Source organism: Taudactylus pleione, unplaced genomic scaffold (genome assembly GCF_031769625.1).
Source record: "Taudactylus pleione unplaced genomic scaffold, aTauple2 ptg000584l, whole genome shotgun sequence".
In the NCBI taxonomy this organism is placed as follows: domain Eukaryota; kingdom Metazoa; phylum Chordata; class Amphibia; order Anura; family Myobatrachidae; genus Taudactylus; species Taudactylus pleione.
In genome coordinates this window covers 687509-708029 of record NW_028284986.1, presented here as the reverse complement: position 1 = coordinate 708029, position 20521 = coordinate 687509, and the positions used below count along the sequence as shown (strand labels likewise).

General features: G+C 52.3%; 1 protein-coding gene across 6 annotated transcripts in view; it reads left to right on the top strand.

The window, feature by feature from the left end:
* FANCG (FA complementation group G) overlaps window positions 1–20521 on the top strand; it is a 269117-nt gene that overhangs the window by 42853 nt on the left and 205743 nt on the right. For all 6 annotated transcript variants that reach the window (XM_088453611.1, XM_088453610.1, XM_088453609.1 and 3 more), the window contains exons 6-7: window positions 3693–3852; window positions 9984–10114. In XM_088453611.1, coding sequence (XP_088309737.1) covers window positions 3693–3852; window positions 9984–10114 — 291 coding nt within the window. The remainder of the gene's footprint in view (window positions 1–3692; window positions 3853–9983; window positions 10115–20521) is intronic.

The following is a 20521-nucleotide window of genomic DNA, read 5'->3' as shown; positions in this document are numbered from 1 at the left end:
ACCAAACAGGATTTGCCTAGTGCAAGGCTTGCTGGACCGCAGTTCGACCGCCACTACAATTGAAAAATTCTCAAGAATAAGGATGTTCCTGTCTAGGCCCTGAACCCCACAGGAAACCGGCCAAGGCTCCGTGCCACACTCCCCTTCAAATGCACCACTTAATGAACAGGATGCATACGTAACGGTCTAAGTTCGGACTTGGCTACGGGTGACGTGTGCAGAACTGTACTCCGTTGAATTTGCGCATAAAAAACAAACAAATGCGCAGCATGTCCACTCCGCTCCAGAGGGACACATATGAGGTGACGAGGCTTCCTAACCCCTGCTGTGGCTCCTTCTAGCGGTCTACTGAAAAACCGACCCCTATGTATGACTCTAAATGCCAAACTGAGGGGGCCCGATAGCGACTGCAACTGTACTAGCGAAACTTTTTTTTTTTTTTGCCAAAATGAAATGCTTCTAGCAACTCCCCAAAACGCCACGCCTTCGCCATAGGCAAGCGGCATAATCCTATCAAGGTATCGATTTCTATCCGCAAATAAGATAATGCGCATAACTGAACCTTCTTACCTGTCACGAGCCATCGGGGCTCCCATAACGACTAAACTAAAGAAATTAATTGAATACTGGCAAACTCTGGTATCTACTAGCCCCATAACATGAAAACATCCAGGTAGCGGGACACCACAGTATGTCCCAATACCCGCATGGACAACTACTGCAAAAAGTAACTAAAACCTTCAACTAAAGTACACAAAATGAAAAAGCCAATCGGCCGCCATGTAAAAACAGTCATCTTAACCACAAGGCCATAAGGGCTTTCCCTCTGTGTAACGTAATTGAGCCCTGCAACTCCAAACCCCAAATATTTAAAGGACTCGCGGTGAAATGGGCAGCAGTCAAAAAGCAGATGCGATATCTGCCTTAGCTAGTAGAGCCCTCCCCCCGTTTGTTAAACGGCGCAGTGATCTGACAGATATTTTGTGTGATTGCCGAACCCTTCCATTTATGTAAGAGACTCTGTAACAACCCCAATTTACCCAATTCCTTCTACGACACCCCCTTGAAGGCGGTGCACCTAAACCCTACCAAAAGTGGGTGGGGCAAAAAGGGGCCACGCATGGGCCCCCACCCGACTTCCGCTTTCAGATTCCTCTCAGAAACCACGGATATTCCTGTGTCAAAGATAAATGCAAACCCACGCCAAAAACCCCCAAATTAATCAATGACGGTGCTTTTCTGAACACCTCTGCGCTGCTGCTGCAATATTCTCCTTGACCCTGTGCGGCAGACCAACGCGCACACCTTGGCTGGATGAATGCTCCCACAGAGCATGCAAATATGACTGTATCCACAGCCTGCCCCATATGACCCTGCGTGTTATTACACGCGTAGCACTACCAGCGGCTGATGCCCACAGATCTGGGCAGGCCAGAAAGGGCTGCTTCCGACCAACCGAGGATTCCGCAGGCAAGCTAGGCAGTTGGTCGAGCAAACCAAACCTCAACATCCTTGAAACCTAATTGAAAACACTGCCTGTCCCTCCTGTTGTGTCTGGACTCAAGGTAGCACGCCGCAAAAAACATAACATACCCGAAGGCTCCCGCCATTACTCCTGCTGATTTAGCCTGAACTAAAACTACACGCGTCAGCCGTTATCACAAACATATCCACAAATTTACTCTTCACTAACCGCTCCCTACTTTAAAACTTTAAATCTTTAAGGATAGCCGTATTCGCTCAGTGAACCATAACCCGCGCTTCATCCGGTACCTCAATTGCTGACACTGTGTTAAATCTCTAAGGGCACCCTTGCTACCCATTAAATTTGCACTAAGTAACGCCTAAGCTTGCGCGGATTTACAAATGAACTGGAAGAATCGCTAGAATCATCAGTGGAAGGGGAATGTGTGCTGCGTAAATGGGTTAACACCATGCTCACCTGATCCTGACGTGGAAGGCCCAGCCACTGGCTCCTTTGTGTTCGCCAACAGTCCCTCGCTGCGCGGTGCGCCCACCACGACTTGATTCGACATCAGCACCATCTGTCCGCTGGACTTCGACAATGGTCCTAGACGCTCAAAAAACTGTGACCTGGGGGCTCGAAAAAATATCCGGTGAAACCCACGCAACAAAGTCCCTCCGCAGAAGAAAGAGCAGGAGATGCTGTAGCCAGCGGGGGTACGGGATCAGGTTTTGGGGGGAGGGGTGTGAGGGGGGGTGGAAACATGTATGGGTTCAGGAAAACAGCTGTAGTGGCATGCGGCTGGATGGGCATAGCTATTGCGCCTTGTAGTGAGGCGCCAATCCCTGGGAAAAAAGGGGGGGGGCCGCGTTAGCAGTGGAGGGGGCGAACTGGAGGAGAGTGGGGGGCAGTGGCTGGCAGTGCATAAGCGGGGCGGATGATAAGGGGCTGAAAAAAGCATTGGGCTTATGTGCAGCATCCCGGTGGCAGGGAAATAAGGGGGGGGGGCAGCCCGGCGGCGCGTCATTGTAGGCTTGAATGGGGCAGGATTATTGTGCTGTGCACCAGCCGCCCCTAAATGCAAGGGGGGGTGTAACCCCCACCCCAGGGTGCGGGGGGGGGGGAAAGGGGACAAGTTGGTGGGTGGCGCGCTAGGGGACACCGCACCAAGGGGGTCTCTGGTGCTGGCAGAGCAGGGGGGGCTGTGCAGGGAGGTGCCCCCCTGTTCTTAAGTAGTGGGGGCATGGGGGGGTCGGAGGGGTGCGGCAGAGCACCATGTGGCGCCTGGCTGCACAAGATGGCCACCGCAACCCTGTGGGTGGAGCTAGCCTCCGGTGCAGGGAGCGGGATGGCCGCGCTTAGCGTGAGGGGAGACAGGAAGTGGGGGCCGTCTAGCTAATATCGCTGCCGCTTGAGAGCAGGCGGCCGCGGGGAAGGGGTGGTCGATGTGGGGGGGGCGGCAATCGAGAGCCGGCAGCGGGAGTGCAGGCAGGTGGAGCCTTGCGCCTGAGCGGACCATGGCCCTCGCGTGGCTGGGGAAGCAGCCACGGAGGTGAGAGGCCTGGCAGCCGGGGGCGGGGGGGGACACGGGGCCTGTGTATCTGGAAATGACAGGGAGGGAGGGCACTGGCAGGTAACAGGGACTATATGGATACACAAGCAGGGGAAGGGGGAAGAAAGGTATGGAACATGTGCAGAAAGGAAAGGAAGGGGGGAAATTAGAAAAAGGAAAGTAGTAAAAGATAAAATTAACAGGAGACAGAGAGGGTGATAGACCAGGGGAAATAAATGGGGTGTGAAATGTGAAAGAAGAAGAGAAAGACAGACATATAAAATACAATACATATGTCACTTAGCCAGCCTGGTTGAAATAAACTGGAAAGAGGAAGATGTCTCCCCTCACCAGGCTATTTATATGGGACCTCTAAGCCCTCCCCTAAATCCTACCATAGGCTTATACTCCTCAAGCGACGAATACTAACCACATCCCCCTCCAGCTTTTAACCCTTAACTTACCTAACAAAATTACATATCAAACAGGGTGCTTATCTATCCTCCAACTTATTAAGTATTCGGATGCATTAGTACGTATTACATATGTTAAGCTACCGTGTGAATGAGAACTAGAGTAACGTATAAATGGAACCTTGTGTGACGACTTTTTTTCCCCCACTGAATTGTGTCTAATTCTGAAGCCCCTTCTCTTGTTATTCGGCCCTTCATGCAGACCCCTGTCCCCCCTGATATGTCCACACACGAGGAGGACAACCTGTTACCGCTGATAAAAGCCTGGGACGTGCCCCAGGAGGAGACGGAGACCATCCTCACTGTACAGACCCTCCGTCAGGTGAAAGACATTATCTACACTGCCGCCGCCTTCCTCCAAGGTAATGATAATAATTATAATGATCTGTGAGTGTATATTTATGTGTTTAGCAGTGTGAGACGCTGGGTCCCTGAGCTGGTTGTATCTGATTATCTGACCCTTTTACCACTATTCTAAGTCCAGTGATATAATATTAGGTCCCCGAACAGACTTCAGATCCCAAGTTACAACACTGAAGTTTGTTTATTATGCGCTGGAGTCCCTAAAACAATGTGATTCCGAGCGGGACGCAATGGCGATTTTTACGCAGATCGAGCGATTGTTTGCCAGTGCACATGCGTATAAGCTGCACTGCGCACGTGCTGCGATTCTCTTGCGATTCCACGCGCATAGAGAACCCATTCGCAACAGGTAGTCAGCATTCGGGAAAGGTAACTGGGAAGGAGGGGGGTCCGAAAAAAAGCAGGCGTGTCTTACCATTTAAACACTGTGGGCGTGCATAAATTAGCATTGCGATTAGATGCGCAGCATGAGAGCCCTTTGCGTGTCAGGAAAGCTGCAGTGTTTGTGATTGGTCAGACCTGCCGCAGGGGCAAGATGGCTGCTGGATGTGTGTCGATGTTACCGATATTTACGCAGGTAAGTGACGTTGTATGCATATGGGAAGGCAGCGGTGGGCGTCCTTATGCTCTGGTAAGCTTTGGAACTATTAGCGTATTTTCGCAGCTCTCCCTAGTTCCTAACCCTCCACCTAGTGCCTATCCCTAACCCTCCTCTCCGGCAGCCTAACCCTCCCCCTAGTGCCTAACCCTAACCGTCCTCTCCGGCAGCCTAACCCTCCCCCTAGTGCCTAAATCTAACCGTCCTCTCCGGCAGCCTATCCCTCCCCTTAGTGCCTATCCCTATCCGTCCTCTCCGGCAGCCTAACCCTCCCCCTAGTGCCTATCCCTAACCGTCCCCTCCGGCAGCCTATCCCTCCCCCTAGTGCCTAACCCTATCCGTCGTCTCCGGCAGCCCATCCCTCCCCCTAGTGCCTAACCCTAACCGTCCTCTCCGGCAACCTAACCCTCCCCCTAGTGCCTATCCCTAACCGTCCTCTCCGGCAGCCTAACCCTCCCCCTAGTGCCTAACCCTAACCGTCCTCTCCGGCAGCCTAACCCTCCCCCTAGTGTCTATCCCTAATCGTCCCCTCCGGCAGCCTAACCCTCCCCCTAGTGCCTAACCCTAACCGTCCTCTCCTGCAGCCTAACCCTCCCCTCTAGTGCCTAACCCTAACCGTCCTCTCCTGCAGCCTAACCCTCCCCCTAGTGCCTAACCTTAACCGTCCTCTCCGGCAGCCTAACCCTCCCCCTAGTGCCCATCCCTAACCGTCCTCTCCGGCAGCCTAACCCTCCCCCTAGTGCCTATCCCTAACCGTCCTCTCCGGCAGCCTAACCCTCCCCCTTGTGCCTAACCCTAACCGTCCTCTCCGGCAGCCTAACCCTCCCCCTAGTGCCTAACCCTAACCGTCTCCTCCCGCGGGCTATCCTTAACCCTCGCCTTAGTTCCTAACCCTCCCCCTAGTGCCTAACCCTAACCGTCCTCTCCTGCAGCCTAACCCTCCCCCTAGTGCCTAACCTTAACCGTCCTCTCCGGCAGCCTAACCCTCCCCCTAGTGCCTAACCCTAACCGTCCTCTCCTGCAGCCTAACCCTCCCCCTAGTGCCTAACCCTAACCGTCCTCTCCATCAGCCTAACCCTCCCCCTAGTGCCTGATCCTAACCGTCCTCTCCAGCAGCCTAACCCTCCCCCTAGTGCCTAACCTAACCATCCCCTCCTGCAGCCTAACCCTCCCCCTAATGCCTAACCCTAACCATCCCCTCCGGCAGCCTAACCCTCCCCCTAGTGCCTAACCCTAGCCATCCTCTAAAGCAGCCTAACCCTCCCTCTAGTGCCTACCCCTAACCATCCCCTCCGGCAGCCTCCCCCTCCCCCTAGTACCTAACCGTCCCCTCCAGCAGCCTAACCCTCCCCCTAGTGTCTAACCCTAACCGTCCTCTCCAGCAGCCTAACCCTCCCCCTAGTGCCTAACCCTAACCGTCCTCTCCAGCAGCCTAACCCTCCCCCTAGTGCCTAACCTTAACCGTCCTCTCCGGCAGCCTAACCCTCCCCCTAGTGCCTATCCCTAACCGTCCTCTCCGGCAGTCTAACCCTCCCCCTTGTGCCTAACCGTCCTCTCCGGCAGCCTAACCCTCCCCCTAGTGCCTAACCCTAACCCTCCTCTCCGGCAGCCTAACCCTCCCCCTAGTGCCTAAATCTAACCGTCCTCTCCGGCAGCCTATCCCTCCCCTTAGTGCCTATCCCTATCCGTCCTCTCCGGCAGCCTAACCCTCCCCCTAGTGCCTATCCCTAACCGTCCCCTCCGGCAGCCTATCCCTCCCCCTAGTGCCTAACCCTATCCGTCCTCTCCGGCAGCCCATCCCTCCCCCTAGTGCCTAACCCTAACCGTCCTCTCCGGCAACCTAACCCTCCCCCTAGTGCCTATCCCTAACCGTCCTCTCCGGCAGCCTAACCCTCCCCCTAGTGCCTAACCCTAACCGTCCTCTCCGGCAGCCTAACCCTCCCCCTAGTGCCTATCCCTAATCGTCCCCTCCGGCAGCCTAACCCTCCCCCTAGTGCCTAACCCTAACCATCCTCTCCGGCAGCCTAACCCTCCCCCTAGTGCCTAACCCTAACCATCCCCTCCGGCAGCCTAACCCTCCCCCTAGTGCCTAACCCTAACCGTCCTCTCCTGCAGCCTAACCCTCCCCTCTAGTGCCTAACCCTAACCGTCCTCTCCTGCAGCCTAATCCTCCCCTCTAGTGCCTAACTCTAACCGTCCTCTCCGGCAGCCTAACCCTCCCCCTAGTGCCTATCCCTAACCGTCCTCTCCGGCAGCCTAACCCTCCCCCTAGTGCCTATCCCTAACCGTCCTCTCCGGCAGCCTAACCCTCCCCCTAGTGCCTATCCCTAACCGTCCTCTCCGGCAGCCTAACCCTCCCCCTTGTGCCTAACCCTAACCGTCCTCTCCGGCAGCCTAACCCTCCCCCTTGTGCCTAACCCTAACCGTCCTCTCCGGCAGCCTAACCCTCCCCCTAGTGCCTAACCCTAACCGTCTCCTCCCGCGGGCTATCCTTAACCCTCGCCCTAGTTCCTAACCCTCCCCCTAGTGCCTAACCCTAACCGTCCTCTCCTGCAGCCTAACCCTCCCCCTAGTGCCTAAATCTAACCGTCCTCTCCGGCAGCCTATCCCTCCCCTTAGTGCCTATCCCTATCCGTCCTCTCCGGCAGCCTAACCCTCCCCCTAGTGCCTATCCCTAACCGTCCCCTCCGGCAGCCTATCCCTCCCCCTAGTGCCTAACCCTATCCGTCCTCTCCGGCAGCCCATCCCTCCCCCTAGTGCCTAACCCTAACCGTCCTCTCCGGCAGCCTAACCCTCCCCCTTGTGCCTAACCCTAACCGTCCTCTCCGGCAGCCTAACCCTCCCCCTAGTGCCTAACCCTAACCGTCTCCTCCCGCGGGCTATCCTTAACCCTCGCCCTAGTTCCTAACCCTCCCCCTAGTGCCCAACCCTAACCGTCCTCTCCTGCAGCCTAACCCTCCCCCTAGTGCCTAAATCTAACCGTCCTCTCCGGCAGCCTATCCCTCCCCTTAGTGCCTATCCCTATCCGTCCTCTCCGGCAGCCTAACCCTCCCCCTAGTGCCTATCCCTAACCGTCCCCTCCGGCAGCCTATCCCTCCCCCTAGTGCCTAACCCTATCCGTCCTCTCCGGCAGCCCATCCCTCCCCCTAGTGCCTAACCCTAACCGTCCTCTCCGGCAACCTAACCCTCCCCCTAGTGCCTATCCCTAACCGTCCTCTCCGGCAGCCTAACCCTCCCCCTAGTGCCTAACCCTAACCGTCCTCTCCGGCAGCCTAACCCTCCCCCTAGTGCCTATCCCTAATCGTCCCCTCCGGCAGCCTAACCCTCCCCCTAGTGCCTAACCCTAACCATCCCCTCCGGCAGCCTAACCCTCCCCCTAGTGCCTAACCCTAACCGTCCTCTCCTGCAGCCTAACCCTCCCCTCTAGTGCCTAACCCTAACCGTCCTCTCCTGCAGCCTAACCCTCCCCTCTAGTGCCTAACCCTAACCGTCCTCTCCGGCAGCCTAACCCTCCCCCTAGTGCCTATCCCTAACCATCCTCTCTGGCAGCCTAACCCTCCCCCTAGTGCCTATCCCTAACCGTCCTCTCCGGCAGCCTAACCCTTCCCCTTGTGCCTAACCCTAACCGTCCTCTCCGGCAGCCTAACCCTCCCCCTAGTGCCTAACCCTAACCGTCTCCTCCCGCGGGCTATCCTTAACCCTCGCCCTAGTTCCTAACCCTCCCCCTAGTGCCTAACCCTAACCGTCCCCTCCAGCAGCCTAACCCTCCCCTTAGTGCCTAACCCTAACTGTCCTCTCCGGCAGCCTAACCCGCCCTCTAGTGCCTAACCCTAACTGTCCTCTCCGGCAGCCTAACCCTCCCCCTAGTGCCTAACCCTAACCATCCCCTCCGGCAGCCTAACCCTCCCTCTAGTGCCTAACCCTAACTGTCCTCTCTGGCAGCCTATCCCTCCCTCTAGTGCCTAACCCTACCTGTCCTCTCCGGCAGCCTATCCCTCCCCTTAGTTCGTAACCCTAACCCTCCCCCTAGTGCCTACCCTAACCATCCTCTCCGGCAATCTAACCCTTCCCCTAGTTCCTAACCGTCCTCTCCAGCAGCCTAACCCTCCCCCTAGTGCCTAACCCTAACCGTCCTCTCCGGCAGCCTATCCCTCCCCCTAGTGCCTAACCCTATCCGTCCTCTCCGGCAGCCTAACCCTCCCCCTAGTGCCTATCCCTAACCGTCCCCTCCGGCAGCCTATCCCTCCCCCTAGTGCCTAACCCTAACCGTCCTCTCCTGGAGCCTAAGCCTAACCGTCCCCCAAGTGCCTAACCAAAAAATCATATTGACGATTTTTCTAGTCATCCATTTGTGTGTCGACCATTTGAACCTGTCGGCTTTTTGCACCTTGTTATTTTCATATTCCAACTTGGCACTTCCATACACTGGGCACAATTACGACATGGCACCCCCATATACTAAGCACAATTACAATATGGCACTCCCATATACTGGGCAAAATTACAATATGGCACTCCCATATACTGGGCACAATTACAACATGGCACTCCGTTAACACTGGGCACAATTACAACATGGCTCTCCCAAATACTAAGCCCAATTACATCATGGCAATCCCATACACTGGGCACAATTATAACATGGCACTCCCATACACTGGGCACAATTACAACATGGCACCCCCATATACTGGGCACAATTACAACATGGCACTCCCATATACTGGGCACAAATACAACATGGCACCCTCCCCCCCCATATACTAAGCCCAATTACATCATGGTACTATCATATACTAAGCACAATTACATCATGGCACTATCATATACTAAGCACAATTACATCATGGCACTCCCATATACTAAGCGCAATTACAACATGGCTCTCCCAAATACTAAGCCCAATTACATCATGGCAATCCCATACACTGGGCACAATTATAACATGGCACTCCCATACACTGGGCACAATTACAACATGGCACCCCCATATACTGGGCACAATTACAACATGGCACTCCCATATACTGGGCACAAATACAACATGGCACCCCCCCCCCCCCATATACTAAGCCCAATTACATCATGGTACTATCATATACCAAGCACAATTACATCATGGCACTATCATATACTAAGCACAATTACATCATGGCACTCCCATATACTAAGCGCAATTACAACATGGCACCCCAATATACTAAGCACAGTTACAATATGGCACCCCCATATACTAAGCACAGTTACAACATGGCACCCCCATATACTAAGCACAGTTACAACATGGCACCCCCATATACTAAGCACAGTTACAATATGGCACTCCCATACATGGGAGGGGGGGGGGTTCTCCACTGCATGTAAGCAAACTCATTAACACTATTATAGAAGGAAAGGAAAGCTCTGCATTATGATTCTTATTATTACAACAAATCCCTTTTTAATGTCATTATATTTAATGTAAGTGCTCAGTGACGGCTGATTGGTGGTCTCGCATGAACCTCATTCTGACTGGCTGATTCATCTTTCCAGGGGTAGGTGCTATGGAGGCTGCGGATTTCCCCAGGGCGGTGATTCTCCTCCAGGAAGCTGCTGGCAGCCTATGTTCAAGCAGAGTGTTGGCCGAGGTCTATACCTGTCTGGGGTGTTCCTTCTACAAGATGGTAAAATACTTAGTGTACATTACTGAGCGCACGTTCTCCACTCACTATATGACAGTCTCTCACCACGTGAGAGGGGGGCCTCATTACTAATAACGGCACCTCCAGCGTGTACATTACTGAGCGCACGTTCTCCACTCACTATATGACAGTCTCTCACCACGTGAGAGGGGGGCCTCATTACTAATAACGGCACCTCCAGCGTGTACATTACTGAGCGCACGTTCTCCACTCACTATATGACAGTCTCTCACCACGTGAGAGGGGGGCCTCATTACTAATAACGGCACCTCCAGAGTGTACATTACTGAGCGCACGTTCTCCACTCACTATATGACAGTCTCTCACCACGTGAGAGGGGGGCCTCATTACTAATAACGGCACCTCCAGAGTGTACATTACTGAGCGCACGTTCTCCACTCACTATATGACAGTCTCTCACCACGTGAGAGGGGGGCCTCATTACTAATAACGGCACCTCCAGCGTGTACATTACTGAGCGCACGTTCTCCACACACTATATGACAGTCTCTCACCACGTGAGAGGGGGGCCTCATTTCTAATAACGGCACCTCCAGAGTGTACATTACTGAGCGCACGTTCTCCACTCACTATATGACAGTCTCTCACCACGTGAGAGGGGGCCTCATTACTAATAACGGCACCTCCAGCGTGTACAATACTGAGCGCACATTCTCCACTCACTATATGACAGTCTCTCACCACGTGAGAGGGGGCCTCATTACTAATAACAATACCTCCAGCGTGTACATTACTGAGCGCACGTTCTCCACTCACTATATGACAGTCTCTCACCACGTGAGAGGGGGGCCTCATTACTAATAACGGCACCTCCAGAGTGTACATTACTGAGCGCACGTTCTCCACTCACTATATGACAGTCTCTCACCACGTGAGAGGGGGGCCTCATTACTAATAACGGCACCTCCAGCGTGTACATTACTGAGCGCACGTTCTCCACACACTATATGACAGTCTCTCACCACGTGAGAGGGGGGCCTCATTACTAAAGACGGCACCTCCAGCGTGTACATTACTGAGCGCACGTTCTCCACTCACTATATGACAGTCTCTCACCATGTGAGAGGGGGGCCTCATTACTAATAACGATATAGCCAGCATGTACATTACTGAGCGCACGTTCTCCACTCACTATATGACAGTCTCTCACCACGTGAGAGGGGGGCCTCATTACTAATAACGGCACCTCCAGCGTGTACATTACTGAGCGCACGTTCTCCACACACTATATGACAGTCTCTCACCACGTGAGAGGGGGGCCTCATTACTAAAGACGGCACCTCCAGCGTGTACATTACTGAGCGCACGTTCTCCACTCACTATATGACAGTCTCTCACCATGTGAGAGGGGGGCCTCATTAGTAATAACGATATCGCCAGCATGTACATTACTGAGCGCACGTTCTCCACTCACTATATGACAGTCTCTCACCATGTGAGAGGGGGGCCTCATTACTAATAACGGCACCTCCAGCGTGTACATTACTGAGCGCACGTTCTCCACTCACTATATGACAGTCTCTCACCACGTGAGAGGGGGGCCTCATTACTAATAACGGCACCTCCAGCGTGTACATTACTGAGCGCACGTTCTCCACTCACTATATGACAGTCTCTCACCACGTGAGAGGGGGCCTCATTACTAAAGACGGCACCTCCAGCGTGTACATTACTGAGCGCACGTTCTCCACTCACTATATGACAGTCTCTCACCACGTGAGAGGGGGCCTCATTACTAATAACGGCACCTCCAGCGTGTACATTACTGAGCACACGTTCTCCACACACTATATGACAGTCTCTCACCTCGTGAGAGGGGGGCCTCATTACTAATAACGGCACCTCCAGCGTGTACATTACTGAGCGCACGTTCTCCACTCACTATATGACAGTCTCTCACCACGTGAGAGGGGGGCCTCATTACTAATAACGGCACCTCCAGCGTGTACATTACTGAGCGCACGTTCTCCACTCACTATATGACAGTCTCTCACCACGTGAGAGGGGGCCTCATTACTAATAACGGCACCTCCAGCATGTACATTACTGAGCGCACGTTCTCCACTCACTATATGACAGTCTCTCACCACGTGAGAGGGGGGCTCATTACTAATAACGGCACCTCCAGCGTGTACATTACTGAGCGCACGTTCTCCACACACTATATGACAGTCTCTCACCACGTGAGAGGGGGCCTCATTACTAATAACGACACCTCCAGCGTGTACATTACTGAGCGCACGTTCTCCACTCACTATATGACAGTCTCTCACCACATGAGAGGGGGGCCTCATTACTAATAACAGCACCTCCAGCGTGTACATTACTGAGCGCACGTTCTCCACTCACTATATGACAGTCTCTCACCACGTGAGAGGGGGGCCACATTACTAATAATAACGGCACCTCCAGCGTGTACATTACTGAGCGCACGTTCTCCACTCACTATATGACAGTCTCTCACCACGTGAGAAGGGGGCCTCATTACTAATAACGGCACCTCCAGCGTGTACATTACTGAGCGCACGTTCTCCACTCACTATATGACAGTCTCTCACCACATGAGAGGGGGTCTCATTACTAATAACGGCACCTCCAGCGTGTACATTACTGAGCACACGTTCTGCACTCACTATATGACAGTCTCTCACCACATGAGAGGGGGTCTCATTACTAATAACGGCACCTCCAGCGTGTACATTACTAAGCGTACGTTCTCCACTCACTATATGACAGTCTCTCACCACGTGAGAGGGGGGCCTCATTACTAATAACGATACCTCCAGCGTGTACATTACTGAGCGCACGTTCTCCACTCACTATATGACAGTCTCTCACCACGTGAGAGGGGGGCCTCATTACTAATAACGATACCTCCAGCGTGTACATTACTGAGCGCATGTTCTCCACTCACTATATGACAGTCTCTCACCACGTGAGAGGGGGCCTCATTACTAATAACGGCACCTCCAGCATATACATTACTGAGCGCACGTTCTCCACTCACTATATGACAGTCTCTCACCACGTGAGAGGGGGGCCTCATTACTAATAACGGCACCTCCATTGTGTACATTACTGAGCGCACGTTCTCCACTCACTATATGACAGTCTCACCACGTGAGAGGGGGGCCTCATTACTAATAACGATACCTCCAGCGTGTACATTACTGAGCGCACGTTCTCCACACACTATATGACAGTCTCTCACCACGTGAGAGGGGGCCTCATTACTAATAACGGCACCTCCAGCATGTACATTACTGAGCGCACGTTCTCCACTCACTATATGAAAGTCTCTCACCACGTGAGAGGGGGACTCATTACTAATAACGGCATCTCCAGCGTGTACATTACTGAGCGCACGTTCTCCACACACTATATGACAGTCTCTCACCCCGTGATAGGGGGCCTCATTACTAATAACGGCAACTCCAGCCTGTACATTACTGAGCGCACGTTCTCCACTCACTATATGACAGTCTCTCACCACATGAGAGGGGGGCCTCATTACTAATAACAGCACCTCCAGCGTGTACATTACTGAGCGCACGTTCTCCACTCACTATATGACAGTCTCTCACCACGTGAGAGGGGGGCCACATTACTAATAACGGCACCTCCAGCGTGTACATTACTGAGCGCACGTTCTCCACTCACAATATGACAGTCTCTCACCACGTGAGAAAGGGGCCTCATTACTAATAACGGCACCTCCAGCGTGTACATTACTGAGCGCACGTTCTCCACTCACTATATGACAGTCTCTCACCACATGAGAGGGGGTCTCATTACTAATAACGGCACCTCCAGCGTGTACATTACTGAGCACACGTTCTCCACTCACTATATGACAGTCTCTCACCACATGAGAGGGGGTCTCATTACTAATAACGGCACCTCCAGCGTGTACATTACTAAGCGTACGTTCTCCACTCACTATATGACAGTCTCTCACCACGTGAGAGGGGGGCCTCATTACTAATAACGATACCTCCAGCGTGTACATTACTGAGCGCACGTTCTCCACTCACTATATGACAGTCTCTCACCACGTGAGAGGGGGGCCACATTACTAATAACGGCACCTCCAGCGTGTACATTACTGAGCGCACGTTCTCCACTCACAATATGACAGTCTCTCACCACGTGAGAAAGGGGCCTCATTACTAATAACGGCACCTCCAGCGTGTACATTACTGAGCGCACGTTCTCCACTCACTATATGACAGTCTCTCACCACATGAGAGGGGGTCTCATTACTAATAACGGCACCTCCAGCGTGTACATTACTGAGCACACGTTCTCCACTCACTATATGACAGTCTCTCACCACATGAGAGGGGGTCTCATTACTAATAACGGCACCTCCAGCGTGTACATTACTAAGCGTACGTTCTCCACTCACTATATGACAGTCTCTCACCACGTGAGAGGGGGGCCTCATTACTAATAACGATACCTCCAGCGTGTACATTACTGAGCGCACGTTCTCCACTCACTATATGACAGTCTCTCACCACGTGAGAGGGGGGCCTCATTACTAATAACGATACCTCCAGCGTGTACATTACTGAGCGCACGTTCTCCACTCACTATATGACAGTCTCTCACCACGTGAGAGGGGGGCCTCATTACTAATAACGTCACCTCCAGCGTGTACATTGCTGAGCGCACGTTCTCCACTCACTATATGACAGTCTCTCACCACGTGAGAGGGGGGCCTCATTACTAATAACGGCTCCTCCAGCGTGTACATTACTGAGCACACGTTCTCCACTCACTATATGACAGTCTCTCACCACGTGAGAGGGGGGCCTCATTACTAATAACGGCACCTCCAGCGTGTACATTACTCAGCGCACGTTCTCCACTCACTATATGACAGTCTCTCACCTCGTGAGAGGGGGGCCTCATTACTAATAACGGCACCTCCAGCGTGTACATTACTGAGCGCACGTTCTCCACTCCCTATATGACAGTCTCTCACCACGTGAGAGGGGGGCCTCATTACTAATAACGGCACCTCCAGCGTGTACATTACTGAGCGCACGTTCTCCACTCACTATATGACAGTCTCTCACCACGTGAGAGGGGGCCTCATTACTAATAACGGCACCTCCAGCATGTACATTACTGAGCGCACGTTCTCCACTCACTATATGAAAGTCTCTCACCACGTGAGAGGGGGGCCTCATTACTAATAACGGCATCTCCAGCATGTACATTACTAAGCGCACGTTCTCCACTCACTATATGACAGTCTCTCACCACGTGAGAGGGTCACTCATTACTAATAACGGCATCTCCAGCGTGTACATTACTGAGCGCACGTTCTCCTCTCACTATATGACAGTCTCTCACCACGTGAGAGGGGGGCCTCATTACTAATAACGGCACCTCCAGCGTGTACATTACTGAGCGCACGTTCTCCACTCACTATATGACAGTCTCTCACCACGTGAGAGGGGGCCTCATTACTAATAACGGCACCTCCAGCATGTACATTACTGAGCGCACGTTCTCCACTCACTATATGACAGTCTCTCACCACGTGAGAGGGGGCCTCATTACTAATAACGGCACCTCCAGCGTGTACTTTTCTGAGCGCACATTCTCCACTCACTATATGACAGTCTCTCACCACGTGAGAGGGGGCCTCATTACTAATAACGGCACCTCCAGCATGTACATTACTGAGCGCACGTTCTCCACTCACTATATGACAGTCTCTCACCACGTGAGAGGGGGACTCATTACTAATAACGGCACCTCCAGCGTGTACATTACTGAGCGCACGTTCTCCACACACTATATGACAGTCTCTCACCACGTGAGAGGGGGCCTCATTACTAATAACGGCACCTCCAGCGTGTACAATACTGAGCGCACGTTCTCCACTCACTATATGACAGTCTCTCACCACATGAGAGGGGGGCCTCATTACTAATAACAGCACCTCCAGCGTGTACATTACTGAGCGCACGTTCTCCACTCACTATATGACAGTCTCTCACCACGTGAGAGGGGGGCCACAGTACTAATAACGGCACCTCCAGCGTGTACATTACTGAGCGCACGTTCTCCACTCACTATATGACAGTCTCTCACCACGTGAGAAGGGGGCCTCATTACTTATAACGGCACCTCCAGCGTGTACATTACTGAGCGCACGTTCTCCACTCACTATATGACAGTCTCTCACCACATGAGAGGGGGTCTCATTACTAATAACGGCACCTCCAGCGTGTACATTACTGAGCACACGTTCTCCACTCACTATATGACAGTCTCTCACCACATGAGAGGGGGTCTCATTACTAATAACGGCACCTCCAGCGTGTACATTACTAAGCGTACGTTCTCCACTCACTATATGACAGTCTCTCACCACGTGAGAGGGGGGCCTCATTACTAATAACGATACCTCCAGCGTGTACATTACTGAGCGCACGTTCTCCACTCACTATATGACAGTCTCTCACCACGTGAGAGGGGGGCCTCATTACTAATAACGATACCTCCAGCGTGTACATTACTGAGCGCATGTTCTCCACTCACTATATGACAGTCTCTCACCACGTGAGAGGGGGCCTCATTACTAATAACGGCACCTCCAGCATATACATTACTGAGCGCACGTTCTCCACTCACTATATGACAGTCTCTCACCACGTGAGAGGGGGGCCTCATTACTAATAACGGCACCTCCATCGTGTACATTACTGAGCGCACGTTCTCCACTCACTATATGACAGTCTCACCACGTGAGAGGGGGGCCTCATTACTAATAACGATACCTCCAGCGTGTACACTACTGAGCGCACGTTCTCCACACACTATATGACAGTCTCTCACCACGTGAGAGGGGGCCTCATTACTAATAACGGCACCTCCAGCATGTACATTACTGAGCGCACGTTCTCCACTCACTATATGAAAGTCTCTCACCACGTGAGAGGGGGACTCATTACTAATAACGGCATCTCCAGCGTGTACATTACTGAGCGCACGTTCTCCACACACTATATGACAGTCTCTCACCCCGTGATAGGGGGCCTCATTACTAATAACGGCAACTCCAGCCTGTACATTACTGAGCGCACGTTCTCCACTCACTATATGACAGTCTCTCACCACATGAGAGGGGGACCTCATTACTAATAACAGCACCTCCAGTGTGTACATTACTGAGCGCACGTTCTCCACTCACTATATGACAGTCTCTCACCACGTGAGAGGGGGGCCACATTACTAATAACGGCACCTCCAGTGTGTACATTACTGAGCGCACGTTCTCCACTCACAATATGACAGTCTCTCACCACGTGAGAAAGGGGCCTCATTACTAATAACGGCACCTCCAGCGTGTACATTACTAAGCGTACGTTCTTCACTCACTATATGACAGTCTCTCACCACGTGAGAGGGGGGCCTCATTACTAATAACGATACCTCCAGCGTGTACATTACTGAGCGCACGTTCTCCACTCACTATATGACAGTCTCTCACCACATGAGAGGGGGTCTCATTACTAATAACGGCACCTCCAGCGTGTACATTACTGAGCACACGTTCTCCACTCACTATATGACAGTCTCTCACCACTTGAGAGGGGGTCTCATTACTAATAACGGCACCTCCAGCGTGTACATTACTAAGCGTACGTTCTTCACTCACTATATGACAGTCTCTCACCACGTGAGAGGGGGCCTCATTACTAATAACGATACCTCCAGCGTGTACATTACTGAGCGCACGTTCTCCACTCACTATATGACTGTCTCTCACCACGTGAGAGGGGGCCTCATTACTAATAACGGCACCTCCAGCATATACATTACTGAGCGCACGTTCTCCACTCACTATATGACAGTCTCTCACCACGTGAGAGGGGGGCCTCATTACTAATAACGGCACCTCCATCGTGTACATTACTGAGCGCACGTTCTCCACTCACTATATGACAGTCTCACCACGTGAGAGGGGGGCCTCATTACTAATAACGATACCTCCAGCGTGTACATTACTGAGCGCACGTTCTCCACACACTATATGACAGTCTCTCACCACGTGAGAGGGGGGCCTCATTACTAATAACGGCACCTCCAGCATGTACATTACTGAGCGCACGTTCTCCACTCACTATATGAAAGTCTCTCACCACGTGAGAGGGGGACTCATTACTAATAACGGCACCTCCAGCGTGTACATTACTGAGCGCACGTTCTCCACACACTATATGACAGTCTCTCACCACGTGATAGGGGGCCTCATTACTAATAACGGCAACTCCAGCCTGTACATTACTGAGCGCACGTTCTCCACTCACTATATGACAGTCTCTCACCACATGAGAGGGGGGCCTCATTACTAATAACGGCATCTCCAGCGTGTACATTACTGAGCGCACGTTCTCCACACACTATATGACAGTCTCTCACCACGTGAGAGGGGGGCCTCATTACTAATAACGATACCTCCAGCGTGTACATTACTGAGCGCACGTTCTCCACACACTATATGACAGTCTCTCACCACGTGATAGGGGGCCTCATTACTAATAACGGCAACTCCAGCCTGTACATTACTGAGCGCACGTTCTCCACTCACTATATGACAGTCTCTCACCACATGAGAGGGGGCCTCATTACTAATAACAGCACCTCCAGCGTGTACATTACTGAGCGCACGTTCTCCACTCACTATATGACAGTCTCTCACTACGTGAGAGGGGGGCCTCTTTACTAATAACGGCACCTCCAGCGTGTACATTACTGAGCGCACGTTCTCCACTCACTATATGACAGTCTCTCACCACGTGAGATGGGTGCCTCATTACTAATAACGGCACCTCCAGCGTGTACATTACTGAGCGCACGTTCTCCACTCACTATATGACAGTCTCTCACCACGTGAGAGGGGGCCTCATTACTAATAACGGCACCTCCAGCGTGTACATTACTGAGCGCACATTCTCCACTCACTATATGACAGTCTCTCACCACGTGAGAGGGGGCCTCATTACTAATAACGGCACCTCCAGCATGTACATTACTGAGCGCACGTTCTCCACTCACTATATGACAGTCTCTCACCACGTGAGAGGGGGGCTCATTACTAATAACGGCACCTCCAGCGTGTACATTACTGAGCGCACGTTCTCCACACACTATATGACAGTCTCTCACCACGTGAGAGGGGGCCCCATTACTAATAACGACACCTCCAGCGTGTACATTACTGAGCGCACGTTCTCCACTCACTATATGACAGTCTCTCACCACATGAGAGGGGGGCCTCATTACTAATAACAGCACCTCCAGCGTGTACATTACTGAGCGCACGTTCTCCACTCACTATATGACAGTCTCTCACCACGTGAGAGGGGGGCCACATTACTAATAATAACGGCACCTCCAGTGTGTACATTACTGAGCGCACGTTCTCCACTCACTATATGACAGTCTCTCACTACGTGAGAAGGGGGCCTCATTACTAATAACGGCACCTCCAGCGTGTACATTACTGAGCGCACGTTCTCCACTCACTATATGACAGTCTCTCACCACATGAGAGGGGGTCTCATTACTAATAACGGCACCTCCAGCGTGTACATTACTGAGCACACGTTCTGCACTCACTATATGACAGTCTCTCACCACATGAGAGGGGGTCTCATTACTAATAACGGCACCTCCAGCGTGTACATTACTAAGCGTACGTTCTCCACTCACTATATGACAGTCTCTCACCACGTGAGAGGGGGGCCTCATTACTAATAACGATACCTCCAGCGTGTACATTACTGAGCGCACGTTCTCCACTCACTATATGACAGTCTCTCACCACGTGAGAGGGGGGCCTCATTACTAATAACGATACCTCCAGCGTGTACATTACTGAGCGCATGTTCTCCACTCACTATATGACAGTCTCTCACCACGTGAGAGGGGGCCTCATTACTAATAACGGCACCTCCAGCATATACATTACTGAGCGCACGTTCTCCACTCACTATATGACAGTCTCTCACCACGTGAGAGGGTGGCCTCATTACTAATAACGGCACCTCCATTGTGTACATTACTGAGCGCACGTTCTCCACTCACTATATGACAGTCTCACCACGTGAGAGGGGGGCCTCATTACTAATAACGATACCTCCAGCGTGTACATTACTGAGCGCACGTTCTCCACACACTATATGACAGTCTCTCACCACGTGAGAGGGGGCCTCATTACTAATAACGGCATCTCCAGCATGTACATTACTGAGCGCACGTTCTCCACTCACTATATGAAAGTCTCTCACCACGTGAGAGGGGGACTCATTACTAATAACGGCATCTCCAGCGTGTACATTA